Raw genomic sequence first — 22,447 nt, 5'->3', positions numbered from 1 at the left:
TTTTAGTAGAAAAATTTGAAGTAGGGAAATTAGCACAACAGGAAACAATAAAATTGGCTGTAGCTGGGATCATTAGAAGATATTTCAAAATGGGAATACAGAAAATAATAGGAATGAATTAAAGGAAGAGAATCAAACAGTTTTATGATCTATCTTCTGTATTTTGGGCATTGTAATAACCCTACGAAATAGATATTAAAGGCCTGAAGAGGTAAGTGACTTGTCTCAAGTCTCACAGCTAGAAGTGCATCTGTGAATTTAACCCAGATCTCCCTGACTCCAGAAGACTAGGAGTTTTTAGTATACTAGGCTGCTTAGTTTAGGGAGGATGTTTTTAGGGGTATTTAGAAGGCTAATACATAGTATTTTTGAGGCTCTGAAGAGAACAGTTCAGAATAGGCTCAGAGGAGTGTATTTTGAACTCAGAGAGAAGGGACTTTTCTCAATGAATAAGAAACCTAAACCTAAAATATGACCTCAACCTTTTAAAGTGCTAGTCAAATTGGAAACATCAAGGAGAGGCTGAGTCAACTTCTAGGTCTAAGACTAAAGGAATGAACCTTCCAGCCAGAGGAACAGCCTAAGGACTAAATCAGTGACTGGAATTGAGGCGTGGGCTTGAGACAGATGGTTCTCGCCAGCAAGGTGAGGTTGGTAAGAAAGCAGATGGTATTAGCACCAGGCCTGGGGGCGCATTCCATAGTCATCCTGGGGGCTGAGCTGGCTGCAGAGGTGATCACTAAGTAGGTATTTTTATGGTTATTGTTATGGATATTTTATTGTTATTGATAGGAAATTGAAGGCCAAAGACATCAAGCAACTTGCCCAAGGTTACATATCTAATGTGTGACAGAAGTGAGATATGAACCCAGGAGGTATGGCTTCAGAGTTCCCTCTGGCCACAGATGCAGTATTGCCTCTTTGGATGTCACCTCCTCCTGGAAGCCCTCTCAGGCTTCCCACTTGGGTTCCCACAGAGTTAAGTGATACTTTCATATGTATTCACATTGTGCCTTTAACTACCTTGCATTGCTGTTTGTCTTTTTTTTTTTTTTTTTTTTATGCAGATGTGAGCTCCTCAGGAGTAGATTCGAGGCCTTGTGGTCCCTCTACACCAGCACAGGTGCCTGGAATTCACAGACACTTGGTGGAGTCTTGCTAGATGACTGTCTTATAAGATTATTGGTTTTAAGCAGCAGTCATTAACTCTGGCTCATTTAAGCAGAATAGCATTTCATAGGGAGGCTATCCAGTGGTTTATAGAATCACCTCTGAAGAACCATGTTAAGAAAATAGGCAGGAAACTAGGGAAGTGAGGCAGCAGAAAAAAACATGTTCGGGATTTGGCTATGCACAAAACAAATGAGTTATTACAGGTGACACACTTAAAACATTATTAGTCACATTGTAAGGGACTGGTAATGTTTGCTGTTGTTATTTGATGTACAAGTTGGGTCTTGACAGGTATCGCATTGACCAGCTGGAGGAAGAAGGACCAGTGGATGAAAAGGCCCCTGCCTAACAAGGGATGGTGTGTTAGGGCATTTCTGGAAGCCTAATATAGCCAAGGGGAAGGTTACCAAGGGGGGACAGAACACGGGTAGGGCACAGCAAAAGCTGAGCTGGCGAAGGAGGACAGAAAGCAGATTGGGTAGGGTCCTGTGAATATTTACCAGAATAAGGTCCTGCTTTGGAATTTGTTCTAAGGGCAAAGGAGAACCAATGATGGCTTCTAAGTAGGGCAAGTGAATCGCTTATTACATGCAGAGACTCACGTGAAAATCGCTGATGGACCCGTGCACGTCTTGACCACAGCTTTACAGAGTAGCACCTGAAGCCATGACAGCTCAAGTGACCCTAGAGTCTGGAGGAGTTCATCAAGGAAGGCTCCCCAGGCCAGGGGAATTGTGAGCTTGGTCTCAAGGAGGAGGTCATGAGTTTAACCTGATCCCCAACTTGTCAACAAAAGAAGGAGGGGCCAGAAAAGGGGAGTGTCTGGCCACCAGGCACACCGCAGAATTCCATGGCTGATTCCTCTGTGGCACTTTTTCCACTTCTTGTACAGCCTCAACATGACTCTCCTGGCTGTAAGTCAGGCAGAACTGTCCCAACATAGCTCCCGGGGCCATTGTGAGGAATCCCTCATGAAACAGCCATAAATTCATCTACAAGATTCAAAGAGGCCTTGTAAATGCTCTCTGGCAATGCCGATGTGTGGGCGAGAGACTCTTTATGAGCTCTGCAAGCCTAAAATTGCCTTGTAAAGGCTAAGGACAGGCCTGGAGAGGAGAAATTCCTTCTGCAGAGCACACCTGCATTTGCCTGGAGGTGTTGACCAGCTCTTCCTTGGCCAAAGCAAAGATCCCGTTCAAGGAAACTCAGGTTGATTTAAAGAAACACACTTTTTTTCTGACTCTAAAAGTAATACATGTTCATAATAGAAAAATTGTAAAATGCAGAAAAATACAAAGAAGGTAAAAAATCTCATAACTTCATTCAGATTTCATAATTCATTGCTACCATTTTTATAGCTTTTCAGTATTTTGTTTATCTATGCGTGTGTCTGTATGTTTGTGTATTGTAGAAGTGTACATGTATCTGATGTGTATATAATCTGTATTTTTTATTATAGAGAAATACATGCAACATGAAACTTAAGCATTTTAAAGTGTCCAGTTCTATGACATTAAGTATATTCACACTGTTGTGCAACCATCGCCACCACCCATCTCTAGAAATTTTTCGTCTTACCAAACTGAAACTGTTCCTGTTAAACACCAGCTCCCCGCTTCCTCCCTCTCCCCAGTACCTGGCAGCCACTGTTTTACTTTCTGTCTCAATGAATTCACTTTCTCTAGGTACCTCGTGTAAGTGGAATCACACAGAATTGGTTCTTTTGTGACTATTTCACTTAGCATGATGTCCTCAAGATTCATTCATGTTGTAGCGTGGGTCAGAATTTCCTTCCTTTGCCTGAATAACATTCCACTGTATGTGTACAGACCACGTTTTGTTTATCATTCATCCACTGACGGACGTGAGGTAATTCCACCTTTGACTGTTGTGAGTTTACAAATATGCTTTGAATCCCTGTTTCATCCCTTTTGGGTAAACACCCAGAAGTGGAATAGGTGGATCATATGGTAATACTATGTTTTCTACATTTTAAAAAATGACAATATAATTTTATATCAAATTGTGAGCATTTTCCAAGGTCATTATACACTCTTTTAAAACCTGATTTGTAATGCCTGCCTAGGATTTTACTCTATTATCTTGGTATCCTAGTCTTAGAAATCTTATTTATTTCTACTCCTTCACTATTACAATACTAGAATGTACAGCCTGTACACAAATATTTGAATATATCTGATTATTAGTGGTTAAGGATCTGGTGTTGTCACTGCTGTGGCCTGGGTCACTGCTGTGACATGGATTTGATCCCTGGTCCTGTAACTTCCTCATGCAGCCAAAAATGGTAAAAAAATTCATTCTTTTTCCAACCTGGCATCCCAAGTCAACTGACCCACCAACAGCACATTTTCTGGTTCTGGCTTCCCAAGAAACTTATCAGTTTGACGTTGTAGTTATATAGATTAGAAAGAGGATTTTGGAAGTATTGATAAAGGAAAAGAACAGAAACTGGCCGTTTCTTGTATGTGCTAGTGGGAGGCCGATGGGTGGGGGTGGTGGGGAAGGCCCCGGTGGGAGTGGGGAGAGCACAGGGCACCGGCCCTTGTAGAGCATCTCTACATGTTTTGCATCCCATATTGCTCTCCCAGCAGCTCTGTAAGGAAAATAGCGGTGATGGTCCTCGTTTTCCAGTGAGGAAGCTGAAGCTCAGAAAGAGCCCCTCTTCTTAAGTTATGTAGATGGAGGCAGAGTTGATTAACAATGTTGTGATAATTTCTGCTGTGCAACACAGTGATTCAGTTATCCGTGTACACACACACAGCCATTCTCTTTTAGATTCTTGCCCCACAAAGATTATCACAGAATGTTCTCTGTGCTATCTCGCAGGTCCCCGTTGGCCAATCATTCTATACACCTCAGGGTGTATATGCTAATTCCAAACCTATACGTCGATAAAACTTTTTTAAAAATGAAAAAAAAAAAATAAAGGTCTGTAGATGGTAGTGGGCAGAGCCAGGACGCAGCCAATGTCTCTCTCACACTCTGACCCCAGGGACTGCATTGGCCTCTCTCCACTACATCATGATGCTCCCAGGAGATCCGAATGCTGAGATCTAGAGAGACAAAGAAGATGGGCAAGGTTGCAGAATCAAAATGAAAAAACTTGGCATAGGCAAATTTTATTATTAGTTCTTAGATCCAGGAAGAGGTAAGGGTGGTCACTCTGTGTACGGGGAAGAAAGGTACCTCCAGTCGATGGACAGTCAGATTCCCCTACGAAGGGGTGTGGGCTTAGCACTCGTGGCATGCCCCTGAACTGGATACTCTGATTGATTTCCACAGATCACAGCAGAGCCACCATCAGGCCCCACATCTTCCTAGGTGAGGTGCTTATATTAGGGTGTAGAGAATACTAACAGCAGTTTATTCCGATGGCAAAACTAAGGGGAAGACTGATGGCCAGAACCAGCTAAGTGAGAAAGACCAGGTCATGGGTGGGAAACGATAAATCTGTGGTTTACCTCAGATTACTGCATTGCTGCTTAATTTGGGGATAATTAATACCCTATGTTTTGTTAAGGTGTGACTTAACCTTTCATTGATTACGGGTAAGGAGGTGTAATTAAATTTTACAACACCCTTTCATAAGACAAACACTTCAACAATACATTTGGCTACCGATCTTATCACAAAATAGATAGTAATTAGGGCAGTGAGTTCCTGGCTGGTGTCTTATGGAAAGCAGAAGTGGATTTTAGTTCTCTGTTTCAGAAGGGTAACCAGGTGCTTGTCGTGAGGGAAAAGATCCCTGACAAAATGACAGAGAGTGCTTTTTGTGGGGGAGGGTGTTGCAGTCATTGTGAGCAGAGCCTCATTATGAACCAAATATATGAGGATGAGAGCCAAATAGCCATTTTCGGGATTGATGGTGGCTGCTGTGGAGCCCCCTGGCTAAGGCGAGGTTGACAGGGCCCACAGGCAAATCTCTGAGCTAAGAGTCTTTGCTTATTTTGATATACTTTCCATGATCTCACTTAGTTCCATGTTAGCTCCTAGACAGGGTCTAGGTCTGGTTGACGTTGTAATATGCCGAGCACAAAACTGGTGCTGAGTAAATCCGTAGTAACGTACAAATCAGCATGTAGCATAATGTCCCATTTTTATTATCTCTGATTAGTTATATTTGGGATTAAGATGAAAAGATAAGGTAGATTTTAGCCTGCATATGGGAATTCTCCTCTGTTGATGGTGACTTTCCCTTGGAAGAAGAAAAAATAGAACCCAAATGATGCATATGTATTACTCATATATGATAAAATGTCTCATAAAACAAAGGATTGATTTCTCTGGTCAGTGTGGGCCAGATTGTTCTAGTTTGTAAAACATGCCTCTCTAAATCAGATGCAAGAGCTGAAGCATTAATGATTGTGCCTTCCCCAGTCACACCCCCCACCCTCATTCCTCTGCCTGAGTCTTATGGGAAAATAAGCCAATTAGAGATCTACTCCCTACCCTCTTCTTAGGTGATTATCCTGAGAGGAAGAGAGGTGGACTAGTGAGAAACTGGTTCTGCCTTGAAAAACAGGCCAGGGATGGGGAGAGCTTGAGAGAGAAGGAGGGGGTTGGTGTTACCTGGGTACCTTTGGAATAATGCTCTGACCTTCAGCCCTAATTCTTGGGTTTTCTTTGAGATGGAAATCTCCGCAGTTGAGGCAAGGTTCAGAGCAGCTGCCAAAAGCCACAATTAACCTCTTAGGAAGAGAGCTCAAGTCCTGAGAATCTTCTATACTAGGTCAAGGTCAAGCTGATCAGGACCATTTGTATCTTCTCGTCCTTCTTCAAACATCCTTTGCTTTATAAAGAGCTGGCCTTAATGAATGCTTTATTCAGTTTGTTACATTTTTGAATGCCACGTGGCATGTATATACTTTTATATGTATAGATTTCCCAACAACTACTGTGAGGAGAGGGCATTATTTCTCCACTCTGCAGGTGAGGTAACTAATACAGGTACCTTGATAAAGGGCACATCTCTTGCACGGTGTACAGCCGAGGTTTGAATCTTGGCAGCCTGGTTCCCTAGCACACCAAACACTCCTGACACAGGATGCTCTAAATCACTGGGAAAAGTCCATGAAGCTATCCTGCAATCATACATTTTTGTATAATGTAAATGTGCATATACATATAAATGTAGTTTTCATAGAAGCATAATTTTATGTTTTACATATAGGTGTAAACTTATAGATATAATTTACATATTCATCTGCACATATAATAATAGATTATATTTTCACATGTAATCTGAAGGTAAAGGTTATTTATTTTCACATGGATAAATAAGGTTATTTGCATGTAGAGGAGGGTCTGGAAAGGATTTATTGTTGGAAAGGATTTATTGTTGATTTTTTGTATTCATCTTTTTTGCTTGTATCTTCTATGATTTCTTTGCGAGAGACATGTATTGGTTTGAAACTAAATTTTCTTAATTTAAAAAAGTTTTTTTTTTTTTTTAATTTAGGACATTTAAAAGCATGTATTGAAGTTCCCATTGTGGCTCAGTGGGTTAAGAACCTGACATAGTGTCTTCGAGGATGCTGATTTGATTCCTGGCTTTGCTCAGTGGGTTAAAGATCTGGTCTTGCCGCAAGCTGCAGCATAGGTCACAGATGTGGCTTGGATCCCATGTTGCTTGGCTGTAGTGTAGGCCCCAGCCACAGCTCTGATTCGACCCTTAGCCCGGGAACTTCCGTATCCTACAGTCACTTGTGATGGAACATGATGGAGGATAATGTGAGAAAAGGAATGTATGACTGGGTCACTTTGCTGTACAGCAGAAAATGACAGAACAGTGTAAATCAACCATTGAAAAAAAAAGGACTACTACTAAGGATGTAGCAAACTCTTCTAAAGGACTTGTTGTTTCATTTGAACAATGTTAAGAGAAAAGATTGATTAAGAACAAGAATTCGGAGTTCCCGTCGTGGCGCAGTGGTTAACGAATCCGACTAGGAACCATGAGGTTGCGGGTTCGGTCCCTGCCCTTGCTCAGTGGGTTAACGATCTGGCGTTGCCGTGAGCTGTGGTGTAGGTTGCAGACGCGGCTCGGATCCCGCGTTGCTGTGGCTCTGGCGTAGGCCGGTGGCTACAGCTCCGATTCAACCCCTAGCCTGGGAACCTCCATATGCCGCGGGAGCGGCCCAAGAAATAGCAACAACCACAACAACAAAAAAGACAAAAGACAAAAAAAAAAAAAAAGAACAAGAATTCTTTCTCTTTCACACTGAAGCCTATTCCTCTAAACACAACACAGTTACAACAGTGTACGGATTTGGACAACCCAAACTCAAGAAATACCTGAGTACTGATGCAAGATCTTGATTATCTCCCATAAGTGGTGGCCCTTAGGTCTTAATTTGAAAATTATGTCTTGGTGATATAAGAAATTGCACATTGTTGCTTTTATGTAATGATCATGGGTGCTAGAAGAGAAAGTGGAGATAATGTGTCAATAAATGACTTAGATAATGGCAAAGAAAGAGAAACAAAACAAACAAAAACATGCATTGACTGAATTTCTACCTGCTCAGTACAGGGTAACACAAAGCCCAAGCAGAACCTTGGGTCTGAAGTGGCACCTAGCTACCTTGTTACCATAACAGCTTTTATTTTTTTCCGAGAGTGGAGGCTTCCAATGGCATGCCTTACTATTCTGGCCCCCAGGACCACAACAATCATTCCTACTAGAGTTGGCCCCATTTTATCTTTGTGATGTCAGCTCTTTTCCAGAGAATCCCCAAATACACTAGAACAAGTGTTCCTCCAAATTTCACCCATGGGCCTCAAAACTCTCTCAGCTGATAGCACCAGGGAATGGGGAGCCTCTTCCCTGGAATCTGTTTAGTGTTGTAAGAGGAAGGTTCAGGGGCCCCTTTCAGCCCTGATGCGTAGGAGGAGGTGCCGCCTTGAGAGTTTAGCCGTGTCTGTTTCGACAGGCCCAGCCCTATTTCTCAGCCCCTTGCCCATGTCTAGTCTTGTGTGTCTGCAAACCTCTCACCATTCGGGCAACCATAGAGGTAAAGCCATTTGGCTTTTGTCCCCCCAACTTTCTTCTCTCTGTTAAATGGGAATACATAAGAACAGGATGTGCCCCCTAAGCGCCAAGCCTTGCCCACTTCCCAGACATGTGAAGGGAACCACCATTTCTTGCTTATAGCTCATGTATAGATGGGAACACTGAGCACACTTAGCACCCAGAGCCGAGTGGCCTGCATCAGCGCCACGAGATGAATCCAGAGTGGTCCTGTGAGGGGCTAGGACAGGAGGGGCCGCAGGAGAAGTGCAGAGTTCTGTTTTCTGCCAAGAGGAGGAGAGCCAAGGGATGTTCACCTCCCTGCCTTTCCGCAGGGCCTGCCCCAGAAATGCGCTTTCCCAGGTAAGATCATCAGGCACCCACAGGGCCGTCCCTGCCCAGTGGAGCCGCAACCCTGGCAAGAGGGCTGGCTCTTCAGAGGGATCCAGGGAGGGCCTCCCTCAACCCAGATGCTGGGAGCCCCCCACAAGCCAGATGTTGGGAGCCCATTTGTCTGTGGGAGTGACTCTGTGAAGGGCACCCCCAAACAAACACACACATATATACATGCCCACTATAAGCCCTGTGGTTCCGATCAGCCGGGGGTGGGGCTCTGCTGAGATTTCAGGGCCACTCCAGGTGCTACAGTGCTCGAAGCCTCACACCTGAGCCTGTCCTGGTTTTTGATAACATTTTTTCCTTCCAGAATAAGCAAACGTATTGGGAGAGTTCCTTTAGAGACGGCAGTCGCCACCACCACCACCAGGGGGCAGCAGTGCGGTACACCTGTTCCTGTAAAGGGGAAATAACCTGGTACAAGTGGTTTGCAGGGCACTTGGAAAGCAGTTGCAGGCCCGAGGATAGGGCTGCCTTACACGTGACAAATGATAGCACTGGGGCTTATGAGATTTGCAAAGTCCAACAAGATATTTTAGTCAAAAGCAAACATATTGGAGTTCCCGTTGTGGCTCAGTGGTAATGAACCCAACTAGTATCCATGAGGATGTAGGTTCCTTCCCTGGCCCAGCTCAGTGGGTTAAGGATCCTGTTTTGCAATGACCTGCAGTGAAGGTTGCAGATGCAGCTCGGATCTAGTGTCATGGCTGTGGCGTAGGCCGGCAGCTGCAGCTCCAATTGGACCCCTAGCCTGGGAACTTCCATGTGCCTTGGGTGAGGCCCTAAGAAGACATAAGTAAATAAATAAATGAATTTATTCCATAGGTAATATATGTATTGTCAGCTCAAAAATGTGCAAAATTGAATTATGTAAATGTTTAAAGGTCTAAAAACTTCATGTTAAATTCATTGTTAAGTTTAGTAATCATAAATTCTTACTTGTTAGGCACTTTTAATAGAGTTTTCCTCAAGAATATGCACAGTATTGCAAAGAAATCATAACTAAAATCAGATAAATGTATTACCTTTACTTATATGAGAGTAATTTAAAAAAATTACTAAAACTTTTCCCCCAGATTAGTAAAAAAAAAAATTTAAGTTATCTGTAGGTGCCTTTTAATATGTTTGATATGATGTGGAAAGATAATTCTTTAATCTTTCAAAGGGAATAGAGTCCATCTCAGGGGCTGTAAACAAACACATTCCACTCCCATCAAGTTTCTGTATATTTTCCACAAGTTTTCCCTCTTGGCTCATGCACATTGTTTGAAAGAAGCATCTATGTGGAAACTTTAAGAGATCAAGCAAGCTAGTAAGTCTTTGGAGAAGGAGAGGCATGGCTAGGAATGGAGCGGTCTGATTACCTTAGTGAATGCCCTTTGTTTGCAGGAACTAGGACACAGGAACGGCGCCCAGACTCTGAATCTTATATATATAGGCTATGCCCATGGCGTGCAGAAATTCCCAGGCCAGGATTGAACCCACACCACAGCAGTGATAATGCCTGATCCTTAACCCACTGAATCACCAGAAAACTCCTGAGTGATCTTTCCTGAGTGGCAGACTTAAATCTGCCAGTTCATAGACTAGGACTGACTTTCATGATTTCATTGATTTACAGCAAGAAACATTAATTTTTTTTTTTTTTTGGTTTTTTTAGGGCCACGCCTGTGGCATATGGAGGTTCCCAGGCTAGGGGTCTCATTGGAGCTGTAGCCGCTGGTCTACACCACAGCCACAGCAATGCCAGATCTAAGCTGAATCTGCCACCACAGCTCATGGCAACGCTGGATCTTTAACCCACTGAGAGAGGCCAGGGATCGAACCTGTGTCCTCATGGATACTAGTCAGATTTGTTTCAGCTGAGCCGTGATAGGAACTCCAGAGAAACAATATTGAAAGGACTAGTCACTCGTATCTCCTGGGCAGTGCCTTTTCTCCCACATGGGCCCATATCGTGATCAGAGTTGGTCACGACTCAGAGGAGGAGAGTTCATTTCCTGATTTGGAGGTTAATGGCATCTGGCCGGCCATTCACCCTGATGGAGGTCCATTGCCACCATAGACCTTGCCAATGGGAGGTGGCCCTCTCGCCTAGACACAGACTGCTTGTATGGCTGAAGCCTCACTGGTTCCATGACTCCCCTTTTCTAGCTTTGAATAACTCCCTTCTCCTTTCTGAATGAAAGGTGAATACATTTAGTTAAAATTGCAGTCAGATTCTGTTAGCTTGGATACCTTTCTTTTAAAGACTGACCATGAGTCTCTCTGATTTAATCCAGTCCGTCGTTTAACATTTACAAGGAATCTCTATTCATTTATATCTGAAGCTTGCGGATGGGGAGGAATCTCACTGTGGCTTTCAGATCCATCCAGCAAGACGGGGAGGCTTAGAGGGGACAGGCTGCCTGCTCTTGCTTCTCCATGACTCACTCTTGCTTGACTTCTCTTTCAGAATCACTAATGCCTTCATTTTTTCCCCCAAGTGTTCAAGGGTAGCCCTCTTCTTCTTCCTAGAACCTCCTTGACAACATGAATCCCAAGGATGTTGTGTATTCCAAGGCGTCAGTGGGCTCCATGTTTCATGGCAAAAATCTACTTAGGGGGCTGGAAGTGGAACTGGAAGGGCCACTCTCTATGACTTCCTCCTGATAAAAAACTTTTTTTACATATTGAGATATAGAGAAGTCATTCTGGCTTACACATGAGTTAACTTGAATTTTATTCTAACTAAAATAGCCTTTTTGTAGCCTACCAAACATACACCGTATGTCTGTCTGAATTATGAAAGAAGAGGGCACACTGGCCTGACCAGAAGTAAAGAATGTCCATATTAAAAATAAAGACTAGGGAGTTCCCGTTGTGGCTGAGTGGTAACAAAACCGACTAGTATCCATGAGGATGCAGGTTTGATCCCTGACCTCACTCAGTAGGTCAAGGATGCATCACTTCTGTGAGCTGTGGGTAAGTCGCAGGCACAGCTCGGATCCCCTGTAGCTGTGGCTGTGGTGAAGGCTGGCAGCTGCAGCTCCATTTAGATGACTGGCCTGGGAACTTCCTCATGCCATGGGTGTGGCCCTAAAAAGCAAAAAAAAAAAAAAGAAAAAAAAGAAAAAAGAAAAAGGAAAGAGAGGAAGGGAGGGAGAAAGAAGGAAGGAAGGAAAGAAAGAAAAGGAAAGAAAAAGAAAGAAAGAATGAAAGAGAGAGAGAAAGAAAGAGAGAGAAAAAAAGGAAAGAAAGAAAGAAAAAAAGAAAAAGGAAAGAAATAAAAAGAAAAAAGATTAAATGCCCCTTACTGGGATGCCAGTGCCGGTCCTCCTTTGACGATAAGACTCCCTTCCCAGTTGCCAAGGCGATGCTAACTTGCTGAATAGTGCTGGTCTGGCTTTTCTTTCTTTCTTTCTTTCTTTCTTTTTTTTTTAAACCTTGAAAAAAATGTAACCCTGTCTCAGTGTTCCTTATTCTGACAAAATATAAAACTGCTGAAAGCCCCGCTTCTTCAGAGAAGTTTCCCAGAGTAATCTGGGAAGTGGGCTTCCAGGCTAGTCCTCCATTTGGCTGAAATAGAACTCTTTTCTATTCTTACAATGGATTGTTTATTGATTATTTTTGCAACATTCCCAGCCCCTTTGGGTAGATCCTCACACACTCCCGTGCCCTTTTTTTCTCCGTGAGTTGTGATCAGTCACTAAGTTTATATCCAAAAGATCTGGTTAGTCCTGCCTCTGCCATCTTCTAACTGCATAGCTTTGGCATACTAAAGACTCTCCATTTTCTGGAGTTCCCATTGTGGCACAGTGGAACTGAATCCGGCTAGGAACCATGAGGACGCGGGTTCGATCCCTAGCCTTGCTTAGTGTGCTAAGGATCCTGCGTTGCTGTGAGCTGTGATATAGGCTGGCAGCTGTGGCTCTGATTAGACCCCTAGCCTGGGAACCTCCATATGCTGTGGGTGAGGCCCTAAAAAGCAAAAAATAAATAAATAAATAAATAAATAAAAAGACTCTCCATTTTCTTATTCCATATGAGCTTGATTGTACTTGCCTTGCCAAAATCACAGTCGTGCATAAAGGTTATATGAACCAACATATGTGAAAGGAGAGGGCAAGTCATTCCATTTTTTTCAATAAATACCCGTTGAACACTACTAGTGGACAGGATCTACCTCAGGTCGGGGGAAACAGCAAGAACAAAATAGGCAGGTGTAATAATGATGAATTTTGCCAAATGCCCTTCACTGAGGTTGCCTCATTTCACATCCCCACCAGAAGGATGTGCGAACACTTGTCCACAGCCTTGCCTACAAATTCTGTTCTCAAAAAGTGTATTCTCAAGTCTGTTATCTCTCTTTTAGATTTTTGCCAAGCTTTTGGTGAGACATGGTCTCTCGATATAGTTTTAATTCATATTGCTATTAGTGTGAATGGATGCGTTTTAGCGTCTTTTTATATATTTCAAGATAATTTATTTCTTCAGATATTTCAACTATCTGTTTATATCTTTTGCCCATTGTTATTTCTTATTTTGTGTATTTATGCTTTCTCACCTGCAGTTTTTTTTTAACCTTTTTAGAAAATTAGGTAGATTAGTGACTTTCTACTTTGATAACTCAAAGAAAGTGGTTATTTATTTATTTATTATTTACTTTATTGTATTGCTTTTCTATTTTCTTAGCCATTTCTCTTGTACCTTTTAAAATTATCCTTATATTATATTTTTTATTGGTACTTTTCTAGCTTTTCAATTAGCACATTTAATTCACTTATTTTAATTTTATTCACCTCTAGTTAAGGTTCTGAGTTTTTCCTGGAGCATTCATGTAGCTGTGATCTATAGATCCATCAGTATCTAGTTTGTCATCATTCTCTAAAAGTTCTGCAGTTCCATTAGTTTTGTATTCATCATCCTTTATCCCAAAACTGTTTAATACAGTGTATGTCTATTGTTAATTTCCAACAACAAAAGCAACAACAAAGATTTGGCAATATTCGTTGATAGTGCATATGTCTATAAGCAAGCTATTTGTATTATTTCTATTTTTGAATAGTGCATTGAGGGTTTCTTTGTGGCCTAATGTTAAATATTTCATGTGTAGGAGGTGTATTTTTTTATTGTTGGGTTAGCATATTGGTAAATTATATATATATAAAATTACATTTTAATATATGTATTGTTTAATTGGCCTCTACACTTACTTCTTAAGCTGAAAATACCCTATTATTTCTGTGTTTTACAAGATTTGTCCTTGTACTTACTGTAGTTTCTGCTATATGAGACTTGTGCTACATTGTTGAAAGGATAGATACTGAAATTATTATATTATCATTGTGAAGTTATACCCTTTGACATTTTAAAGTGTCCTTCTTGGTCTTATTTAATGCTTTTTTGACAAATTCTGTCTTGTCTGGGATCAAGCTCATGACACTTCTTAATAAATTTTGTTTTAATCTGCATTTTCCTGATTTTTGTTAACTCATCATTTTAAAAATAATTTTCTGAATCTCCTTGATTTGAATGGCTCTTGTGAAAAGCATAGGCTTACATGGAACCTATGAAGATGTGTTTTTTTCAATAGTGAATTAGGCCTTTAATATTATTGTTATTATTATTATTAGTTTTGCTTTTCCAAGCCACACCCATGGCATTTGAAGTTTCCCAGGCTAGGGGTCAAATCAGAGCTACAGCCGCTGGCCTATATCACAGCCATAGCAACACAGGATCCGAGTCACATCTGCAACCTATACCACACCTCGTGGCAATGCCAGATCCTTAACCCACTAAGCAAGGCCAGGGATCGAACCCACATCCTCATGGATCCTAGTTGGGTTCATTAACCCCTGAGCCAAGAAGGGAACTCCAAGCCTTTTACATTATTATTATAAACTGGATGTCTGACCTCAGTCGGCCATGCCCCTTTATTTCACATTTATGCAAATATATTTCCTGTACATAAAAAACATCATTCCCTAATATTGTTGTTTTATTTGCTTTATTTCCTGCAAAATCTTTTGATGTTGAGAAAGTTTTATATTTTTGTTCTGTTATTATTTTGATAGTAACATCTGTATGTAGTAAGTGTCCCCTTCCTTTTTTAATATACTATTTATCCTCTACTAAGAAATAATGGAATTTTCTAACAGCCTTTTTCACTCTCCCCACCTTTTTTCTTTCTCAATATCTAAAATGAAGTGATATCATTTTACTCCCAGGGTTTTTAAAAATATTTTATTTTGGGAGTTCCCGTCGTGGCGCAGTGGTTAACGAATCCGACTAGGAACCATGAGGTTGCAGGTTCCATCTCTGGCCTTGCTCAGTGGGCTGGGGATCCAGCGTTGCTGTGAGCTGTGGTGTAGGTTGCAGACGCGGCTCAGATCCCACGTTGCTGTGGCTCTGGCGTAGGCCAGTGGCTGCGGCTCTGATTGGACCCCTAGCCTGGGAACCTCCATATGCCGCGGGAGCGGCCCAAAGAAATAGCAAAAAAAAAAAAAAAGACAAAAAAAAAAATTTTATTTTATTTTATTAAACTATATTGATTTACAATTTTGTGCCAATTTCTGCTACAAAGTGACTCATATATATGTGTATATATGTGTGTGTATGTATGTGTATATATATATTCTTTTTTAACATTATTTTCCATCATGACTTATCCCAAGAAATTGCTAATTCCTGTGCTGTACAGTAGGACCTTGTTGTTCATCCTTTTTAAATGTAATAGTTTGCATCTTCTAGTTCCAAAGTCTATATGCTTATGTAAAATGACTAGTGAACTTTATTTTCAACATAGTTTCTCCTTTTTCCTCTTTTTTTTTTTTTTTTTTTTTTTTTCATTTAAGGGCGGCATCCACAGCATATGGAAGTTCCCAGGCTAGGGGTTGAATCAGAGCTACAGCTGCCAGCTACGCCACAGCCACAGAAACACAGGATCCAAGCCAAGTCTGTGACCTACACCACAGCTCACAGCAATGCCAGATCCTTAACCCACTGAGCGAGGCCAGGGATGGAACCCATATCCTCAGGGATACTAGTTGGGTTCTTAACCTGCTGCGTCACAATGGGAACTCCCTCTTCCTCCATTTTTTGTTAGCTTCCTCCAATTTTTTCTATTACATTTATATGTCAAAGCATATGCTATAAAACGCTATTCTGTCATCTTTATCCCCATCATTTAGTCTTATTCTACACCTAAATATATTGAAATGCACTGTATCATATCGTAGAGCAAATATTTTTTGGTTCTGGGGTTTTTGGATTGTTTTAGAAGCTCCTTGTTTAGTCGATTCTCTGTGAAGGAAACACTGTTCCCTGGGTCCTTACAAGTTCTTTACTGTTTGTCCTTGACCTTTATACCTTACAAAGTGAACAGAGACTTAACACCCTAGAATTAGAGGTCATGGAAAATTGACACTAGCTTTATCTACCTAAATCCTGCTTATTTTTTAAAGGAATTTGCCTGAAAAAAGCTTCTCGTGGTTGAAAACTTTCCTGATCCATCTCTGCCAAGTATAAAAACATGGTGTCTCCTCTCTGTGACTCTTATAACTCTCAGAGTCTTGTTTTCTCAACCAGAGGCTCTTCAAGGGTAGGGCTCAGGTCTGGTTCCTCATCAAAGCCCTGCATCCTTAGCCCCTCATGTCAGTAATGACTGAATGGACCACAGAGCCCAATTGCTTAGGAAGGTTTTATTGATGCCTTAGGATAGATGGGGCAATGGCCAGATGGCAGAAATTAAAGTAGCTCTGAAAACCCCCATGGACTAAGGAAAGTTTGGCACAAGCGGATGACTCTGGAGAGGGTCTGCACAGCAAAGCAGGTAAGAGAAGAGTTTAGGATACACAGCACCTTACAGAAACAGTCTCACTGAGAAAGACCGAAGAGAGGAGCTCCGCGATGAAGAGCTGATGTCTGGGGACACGCTGGCTGTACATGCCAACTGCACTCTGCTCTCCTCCCCGTGCTGGCCCCCGGAGGCCAGGGCTGGGACACTCATAGCTTGCCACTTCTGAAGTAGGAATACAGCCCCCTGGCTGTGAGGCCTCGGTTCCCTTCTGGCTGGGCCGCCTCCCCGCCTTGTGCTGAAGGCACCCTGGTGTGCAGGCTGCCCTGGTCCTGCCTTGGGATCACTGTCTCCCCTGCGAGGTCATCCACCCACTCCTGTTTAACCTCGGTGGTGGGCTCGCTCTCTCCCTGCCCTCCTGTCACACGGCACGTGGGGTGAGTGCTGCAGCCGTCCTGTCTGCCTGTCGGCGTGCTCGCCCCAGTCTGGGCCTGTCCTCCCAGCACCGTCTCTCCTGCCGCGTTGCTGCTCTCTTGTGTCTGTCTTTGACCACTGTCTGACTGCCTCTCAGTCTGGCCCTGATCTCTAGCCCCTGTGTGGCCTGCAGTCTGGCTGCTCTCCTGCTCCACGGTCCCGGTGATACCTTGTGTCTGCACATATCCTCCTGTCACAACCTGGCTTGTCTGACTCCTGTCTTGACTGTGGGTCTCAGTCCCCCTGGTCTGGCCACAGGTGGGCTCCTGTGGCTGGATGCTCGCACTTCCTGTCTGATGGCTGCTGCCCTGCTCCACGGTCTGGGTGCCACCTTCTTGTGTCTGAAAGTGTCCTCCTATCACTACCTGGTTCGTCTGACTCCTGTCCTGACCATTGGTCACAGTCCCTCTGGTCTGGCCACTAGCAAACTCCTGTGCCTGGATAGTAGCATGTCCTGTCTGATGGCTCCTATTCTGCTCCACGATCTGGGTGACACTTCTTTGTGTCTGCACATGTCCTCCTGTCACAACCTGGCTTGTCTGACTCCTGTATTGACTGTGGGTCTCAGTCCCTCTGGTCTGGCCATAGGTGGGCTCCTGTGGCTGGATGCTGGCACTTCCTGTCTGAAGGCTGCTGTCCTGCTCCGCGATCTGGGTGTGTGTCTGGGTTTGTGACCCTGCTTGTGTCTGCACATGTCCTCCTGTCACAACCTGGCTTGTCTGACCCCTGTCTTGACTGTGGATCTCAGTCCCTCTGGTCTGGCCATAGGTGGGCTCCTGTGGCTGGATGCTGGCACTTCCTGTCTGATGGCTCCTGTCCTGCTCCACGGTCTGGGTTTGTGACCCTGCCTGTGTCTGAATGTGTCCTCCTGTCCCCACTTGGCTTGTCTGACTCCCATCTTGACCATGAATCTCAGTCTCCCTGGTCTGGCCATAGGTGGACTCCTGCGGCTGGACGCTGGTGCTCCCTGTCTGATGGCTCCTGTCCTGCTCCTCAGTCTGGGTGTGTGTCTGGGTCTGAGTTCTGGTTCCTGTGACGGTCCCACTTGTCTGCGGGGCTCTGTCCTGTTCCCTGGTCTGCGGCTGCCCCTCTTCGTCCCTCTCTCTGGTCTGAGGACTCCTGTCCTTGCACACTCTCTGGGGCTGCTCCACGTGGCCCCTGGCTTGTGTCAGCTGGCTGGTTCCCTCCTGTCTCTGGGACTCAGACTGGTTGTCCTGGTGACTGACCTGAGCAGCACTGATGTCCTGACCTTGGGTCTGAGGCCCAGGCCCGCCCTGTCCTCTGGAGGCCTGCTCACTCTGTGCACTGCCACTCCCCGCATGGTCCTGTCCTCTCCCAACCCTTCCCACGGATGTGCTACTTCTTTGTCCTCCCCCCAGGTCCTGGGAGGCTGCAGACACGCGGCTTCCAGACTCCTGAGATCCACAAGCTCCCTCAGGACTCTCACTCAGTGTCCGGAAACAGGCCTGGGCAACTTTAAACACCAAGACCAAGAATTCCTTGAATTCCACTGTCCCTGTGTCATCTTCATCCAACAGGCGCAGGACTTCGTCCACAGTGGCTGGATCATGGGGTTTCTGGGGAGGAGATGAGGCTAAGTCAGCATCCCCCCACCCCAGAAGGACATGGTCAGGCTGGACCACAGCTTGCAGGCATGCCAACCATGAGCCTGGGAGCCCACCTGCTCAGCGCCCCCACACTGCGCACACACAGACACACACACACACACACACACACAGAAATAGCAGCACTAACATGAAATCACTTTCTTTTTTTTTTCCTTTTTCGCTGTCCCCATGGCATGTGGAGTTCCTGGATCCGGGATCAGATCCATTTCGCAGTTGTGACCTAAGCCACACCTGCTACAACGCCAGTTCCTTAACCCACTGTTCCTGGCCAGGGGTTGACCCTGCGTCCCAGTGCTCTCAAGATGCTGTCCATCTCATTGGTAGGTGAGGGGAGGAGAGTAAATCCTGCAGCAGGGCCTGCGCCCGACCACACGCACTCCGCCTTCCCATTCGTAAAACATCAGAGAGGCCAGAGGCAGAGCCACAGTGGGAACTCCCTGAAGTCACTTTCATTTAGTCCAGCCTCCCTCCCTCAAGGGTAGGAAGCATGCTTTGTTTTGTATCCTGTGTCTGGCCCAACTTCTAGCCTATAGAAGAACTGGATAAAGATTTAATCAAGAACAAATCAGTGAATGAGCTCATATAGATCCTTTGGGCTGTCCTCTGCCCTGGCCCCTGACATGAAGCTGTGTTTTCTCCAGGGAATCCAACCTTAAGAGATGTACAGCAGGAAGACAGCCCCTCAGGAATTCTGTGAGATCTTCACTGAGGCTCCGTGATTTGCCAGGATGGGGTGGGAGGGGGTCTGGTGGAACCATGGGTTGCCCTGAGCATGCATCCTCCTGTGTCCCACGTCCCTGCCCCCAAGACTTTCACTATCATGATTGCTTTGGCGGCAAATCAAAGGCAGGGAGAGGGAGGGGGGTGCATCAAGGCCCTAGGTCTGGCTTGCCAGGGACGGGCTCCCAGAGTCTCCCCCAGCTGCTAACCTGCTCTCCAAAACCTCACCTCCGATGCGACTACTTCGCTAACTTGTCTGCACAACTGCTTTGTGCCAGGCACAGAGCCATGCTTCTGAATACTTATTAATAGATGATCAAACTTCTGATGGACATAGGAAATGGCCACCATATCACATTTAAGAAGCAGCAGAGAGGAGCAATTATTTTCGTCTCTGTAATAGTCAAAGGCTCTGCTCCTCTCTGAGCTGTCCCTTTAGCAGTCTCTCCCCCTGTCTCCAAATTAGAATTAATCAGTCAGGGTATTTTCTCTAAGGGCCTGTCTACTCTTGTGGCCATCTCTACTCCATCTCTTTCTCCTGGATCTGGCGGCTGTCACTTCAGTGTCCAGAGGCAAACATGTTCATTGAATGCCCCCTCCTGCCCCTCCCCCACCGGGCGCAGCGTACCACGATGACGTCAGCAAGCTCTTGCTCCAGGAGCCTTTTCAGCTCCCCTCGGGTGAGCACCGCGCAGTCGCCCTCCGTCCTGGCGTATCGCCTGAAGGCTTCAATGATCCCATTAATGTTTCGCAGTAACTGAGGCATCTTGGGAGTCAAGCTGGAGAAAGAGGAGAAGCCCCTTGAGGGCTCTGTAATCAACCTCAGCAGTTTCCTACGGAGACTCCAGCTTCTCAATCCTTTCCTTGCCTATTCAGCTCTGCCTCTGGCCTCTCTGATGTTTTACGAATGGGAAGGCGGAGTGCGTGTGGTCGGGCGCAGGCCCTGCCGCAGGATTTACTCTCCTCCCCACCACCTACCTGTCAGGTGAGCTGGACCGGTCACCTTGCCTCTCCACACCTCAGTTTACTCACTATGAGAGGGAGGTGGTACTGGTATTTATTTGATAAAATTATTGTAAAAATTAAAAGATAATTCATATAAACACTTGGCAGATGCTGGTTTATACTAAGTGCTAGTTATTAAATATCATTTTATGTTATTAGATCATATATTATTCGTGTACATTTACATACACTCTACTGCTCACGAAGCCTTTCAAGTGCATCATCCCTTATCGTCTATACTGTCCTATTTTTTATAGGTGAGGAAACAGAGAAGTTAGGTCATTTGCCCAAAGCCACACAGCTAGTAAGAAAACAGGAAATCCGAGAATCCAAGTGCAGTGAGCCTTCTAGACTGCACCTGTGGACAGGGCCATGCCTCTGCCTATCATGAGTGTTAGGGCCCCGATGGGAACACCAACGGCCAGTAAGTACATAGGTGAGTCAACCTTTGCCTCCAGTGGGGCCTGAGCAGGAGCTCCAGGGCCCAACTCTGCCCTTTCCAGCTTCCTTTGCAGACGATGTTCAGGAAGAGTCTGGGCTACCAGCTGCTGGGAATGCTGAGGAGGGGGCGCCTTCCCTGAGTGGGTGGCCTTCCTATTCTGAGAGGCCAAGCTCCTTTGAATGTGACCTCTGTCCTCAGTGCTTGGACCTGGGTGGAGGTCAGCTGCCCTTGTAGCTGTGTGGCCCCGCCAAGCCCACAGCCCTGGTGGCCTAGGAGGACAAGAAGGGAGGGGTTTTCGGGGCTCCCCAGTTTGGCAGATGGGCAAGGGGCAAAGCGACCCAGAGATGCTTTGAGCAAAAGCCTCACAGAGACCAAAAGACATGACTGTCTGAGATGGTGAGGTGCAAATGCAGAGGTGATGGAACGTGCAGAAGCTGAGACCCAAGGGAGAGAGGACCATGGCGAAGGAAAGCGAGGGGCCGGGGAGAAGGAAGGCATGATCAGGGGACAGAACGAGGAAAAGAAGGCGGGGGGCCTCTGTTCTAGAGGAAGCAGGTCAGTGTGGAAGGTTACAGACCCAGGGGACTTTTCAGAGGGAGAGCGTGCTGCTGTCATCCCGAAGCAAAAAAGTTCAGGCAGACTTTGCCTTCCTGTGTACCTCAAGGTACAAAACTCAGAAAACCGCACGCACCTCGACAGAGACATGAAAAGATCTTGGTGTTTTATTTTTGTTGTTTTTGTTTTTCCTACGCGGCAGACCTTAGCCACAGACCTATCAGCAGTGAAGATAATAAGATGACCTTTTAGTTATACTTCAGTCCCTTAGGATAAGTGCACAAACCCATCTTGCCTAAATATGGCCCGGGATTGGGGAGGGCCGCCCTGTAAGCCCCTCTCTCCATGAGAAAGCACAACCCCAGTGTTGGGTTGGCAGAATAACCTGGTTTCCTAGACTCTGAGCACTGCAAAGAGGCTTCTAGAACCTTAAGAACCAGAGACTTCTGCTGATCCGGGAAGGCACGTGGGTGGTTCTGTTGCTCCTGCCAACACAGCCCCCAGTGAGGAGCTGCTGCCAGGCCAGCCGCGGGGGGAGGCAGAGAGCAGCGGCGCCTGGTTTGCCCAGGGCTCAATGGGAATAGAGACTTCCTGCCCCAGCCGCTGCTGGCCAACCTCTGGGCTCCTACCTAGCTGGCAGCCCTGGATTAATGCGTTCCGATCCCCAAGACACTGAGAGTGAGGACGAGGCTCCTCAAGAAGGGACTTACCTAATGTAAGGGCGGGCTGGAGCAAGTGGCTGTTATGCGGTGTGTGGAGTGCCAGGTGAGCGGGACAGAAACCTCTTATAAGAGATTTAACTGAGGCTAATGTTTTAGACAGGCTGTCCCCGCCCCGCGGATAGGCTTGATTCCTCCAAGCCCCGCCCAGCCTCCCCTTCCTTCTTGTCTCTTTCACCTGCAGGTCTAATTAGCAGGCCCCTCCTCCCACATTTGGTGCCCTCTGTCCATCTCTCTCTCGGGCTGTCTGCGCATGACAGAGCATCACACATCCAATGTGATGGGCTCAGCAGTGCTCCGCCCGGTGGGGGACCGGTGGAACAGTCCTCATCCCTATGACCGTCTGGTCACGGGACTCCTCTTTTTAGTGCAAACGCTCATGAACATTTCCATCTATTGAGGGTTATCCTTTTCAAAGTGGTCACTTTGGGAAGTTATACGTGTTTTTCTGATGATGTTGCTATTCCTTAGAACATTCTTGGAATTCTTGTCATGGAATTAACTTTTCCTACCAAGTGTATGAGA

General features: G+C 45.2%; 1 protein-coding gene across 3 annotated transcripts; it reads right to left on the bottom strand.

Moving 5' to 3' along the window:
* CRNN (cornulin) lies at positions 16,270-22,029 on the bottom strand. Of its 3 annotated transcripts, NM_001159659.1 has the most exon segments (4): positions 16,589-17,646; positions 17,815-18,430; positions 19,830-19,980; positions 21,914-21,963. In NM_001159659.1, coding segments are annotated over 3 exon segments (1,812 nt in total). In that variant the 5' UTR covers positions 19,968-19,980; positions 21,914-21,963.

This window comes from Sus scrofa, chromosome 4 (assembly GCF_000003025.6).
Source record: "Sus scrofa isolate TJ Tabasco breed Duroc chromosome 4, Sscrofa11.1, whole genome shotgun sequence".
NCBI lineage: Eukaryota > Metazoa > Chordata > Mammalia > Artiodactyla > Suidae > Sus > Sus scrofa.
Note: the sequence above shows the minus strand (reverse complement) of the source record. Positions and strands in the feature narration are given on the sequence as shown.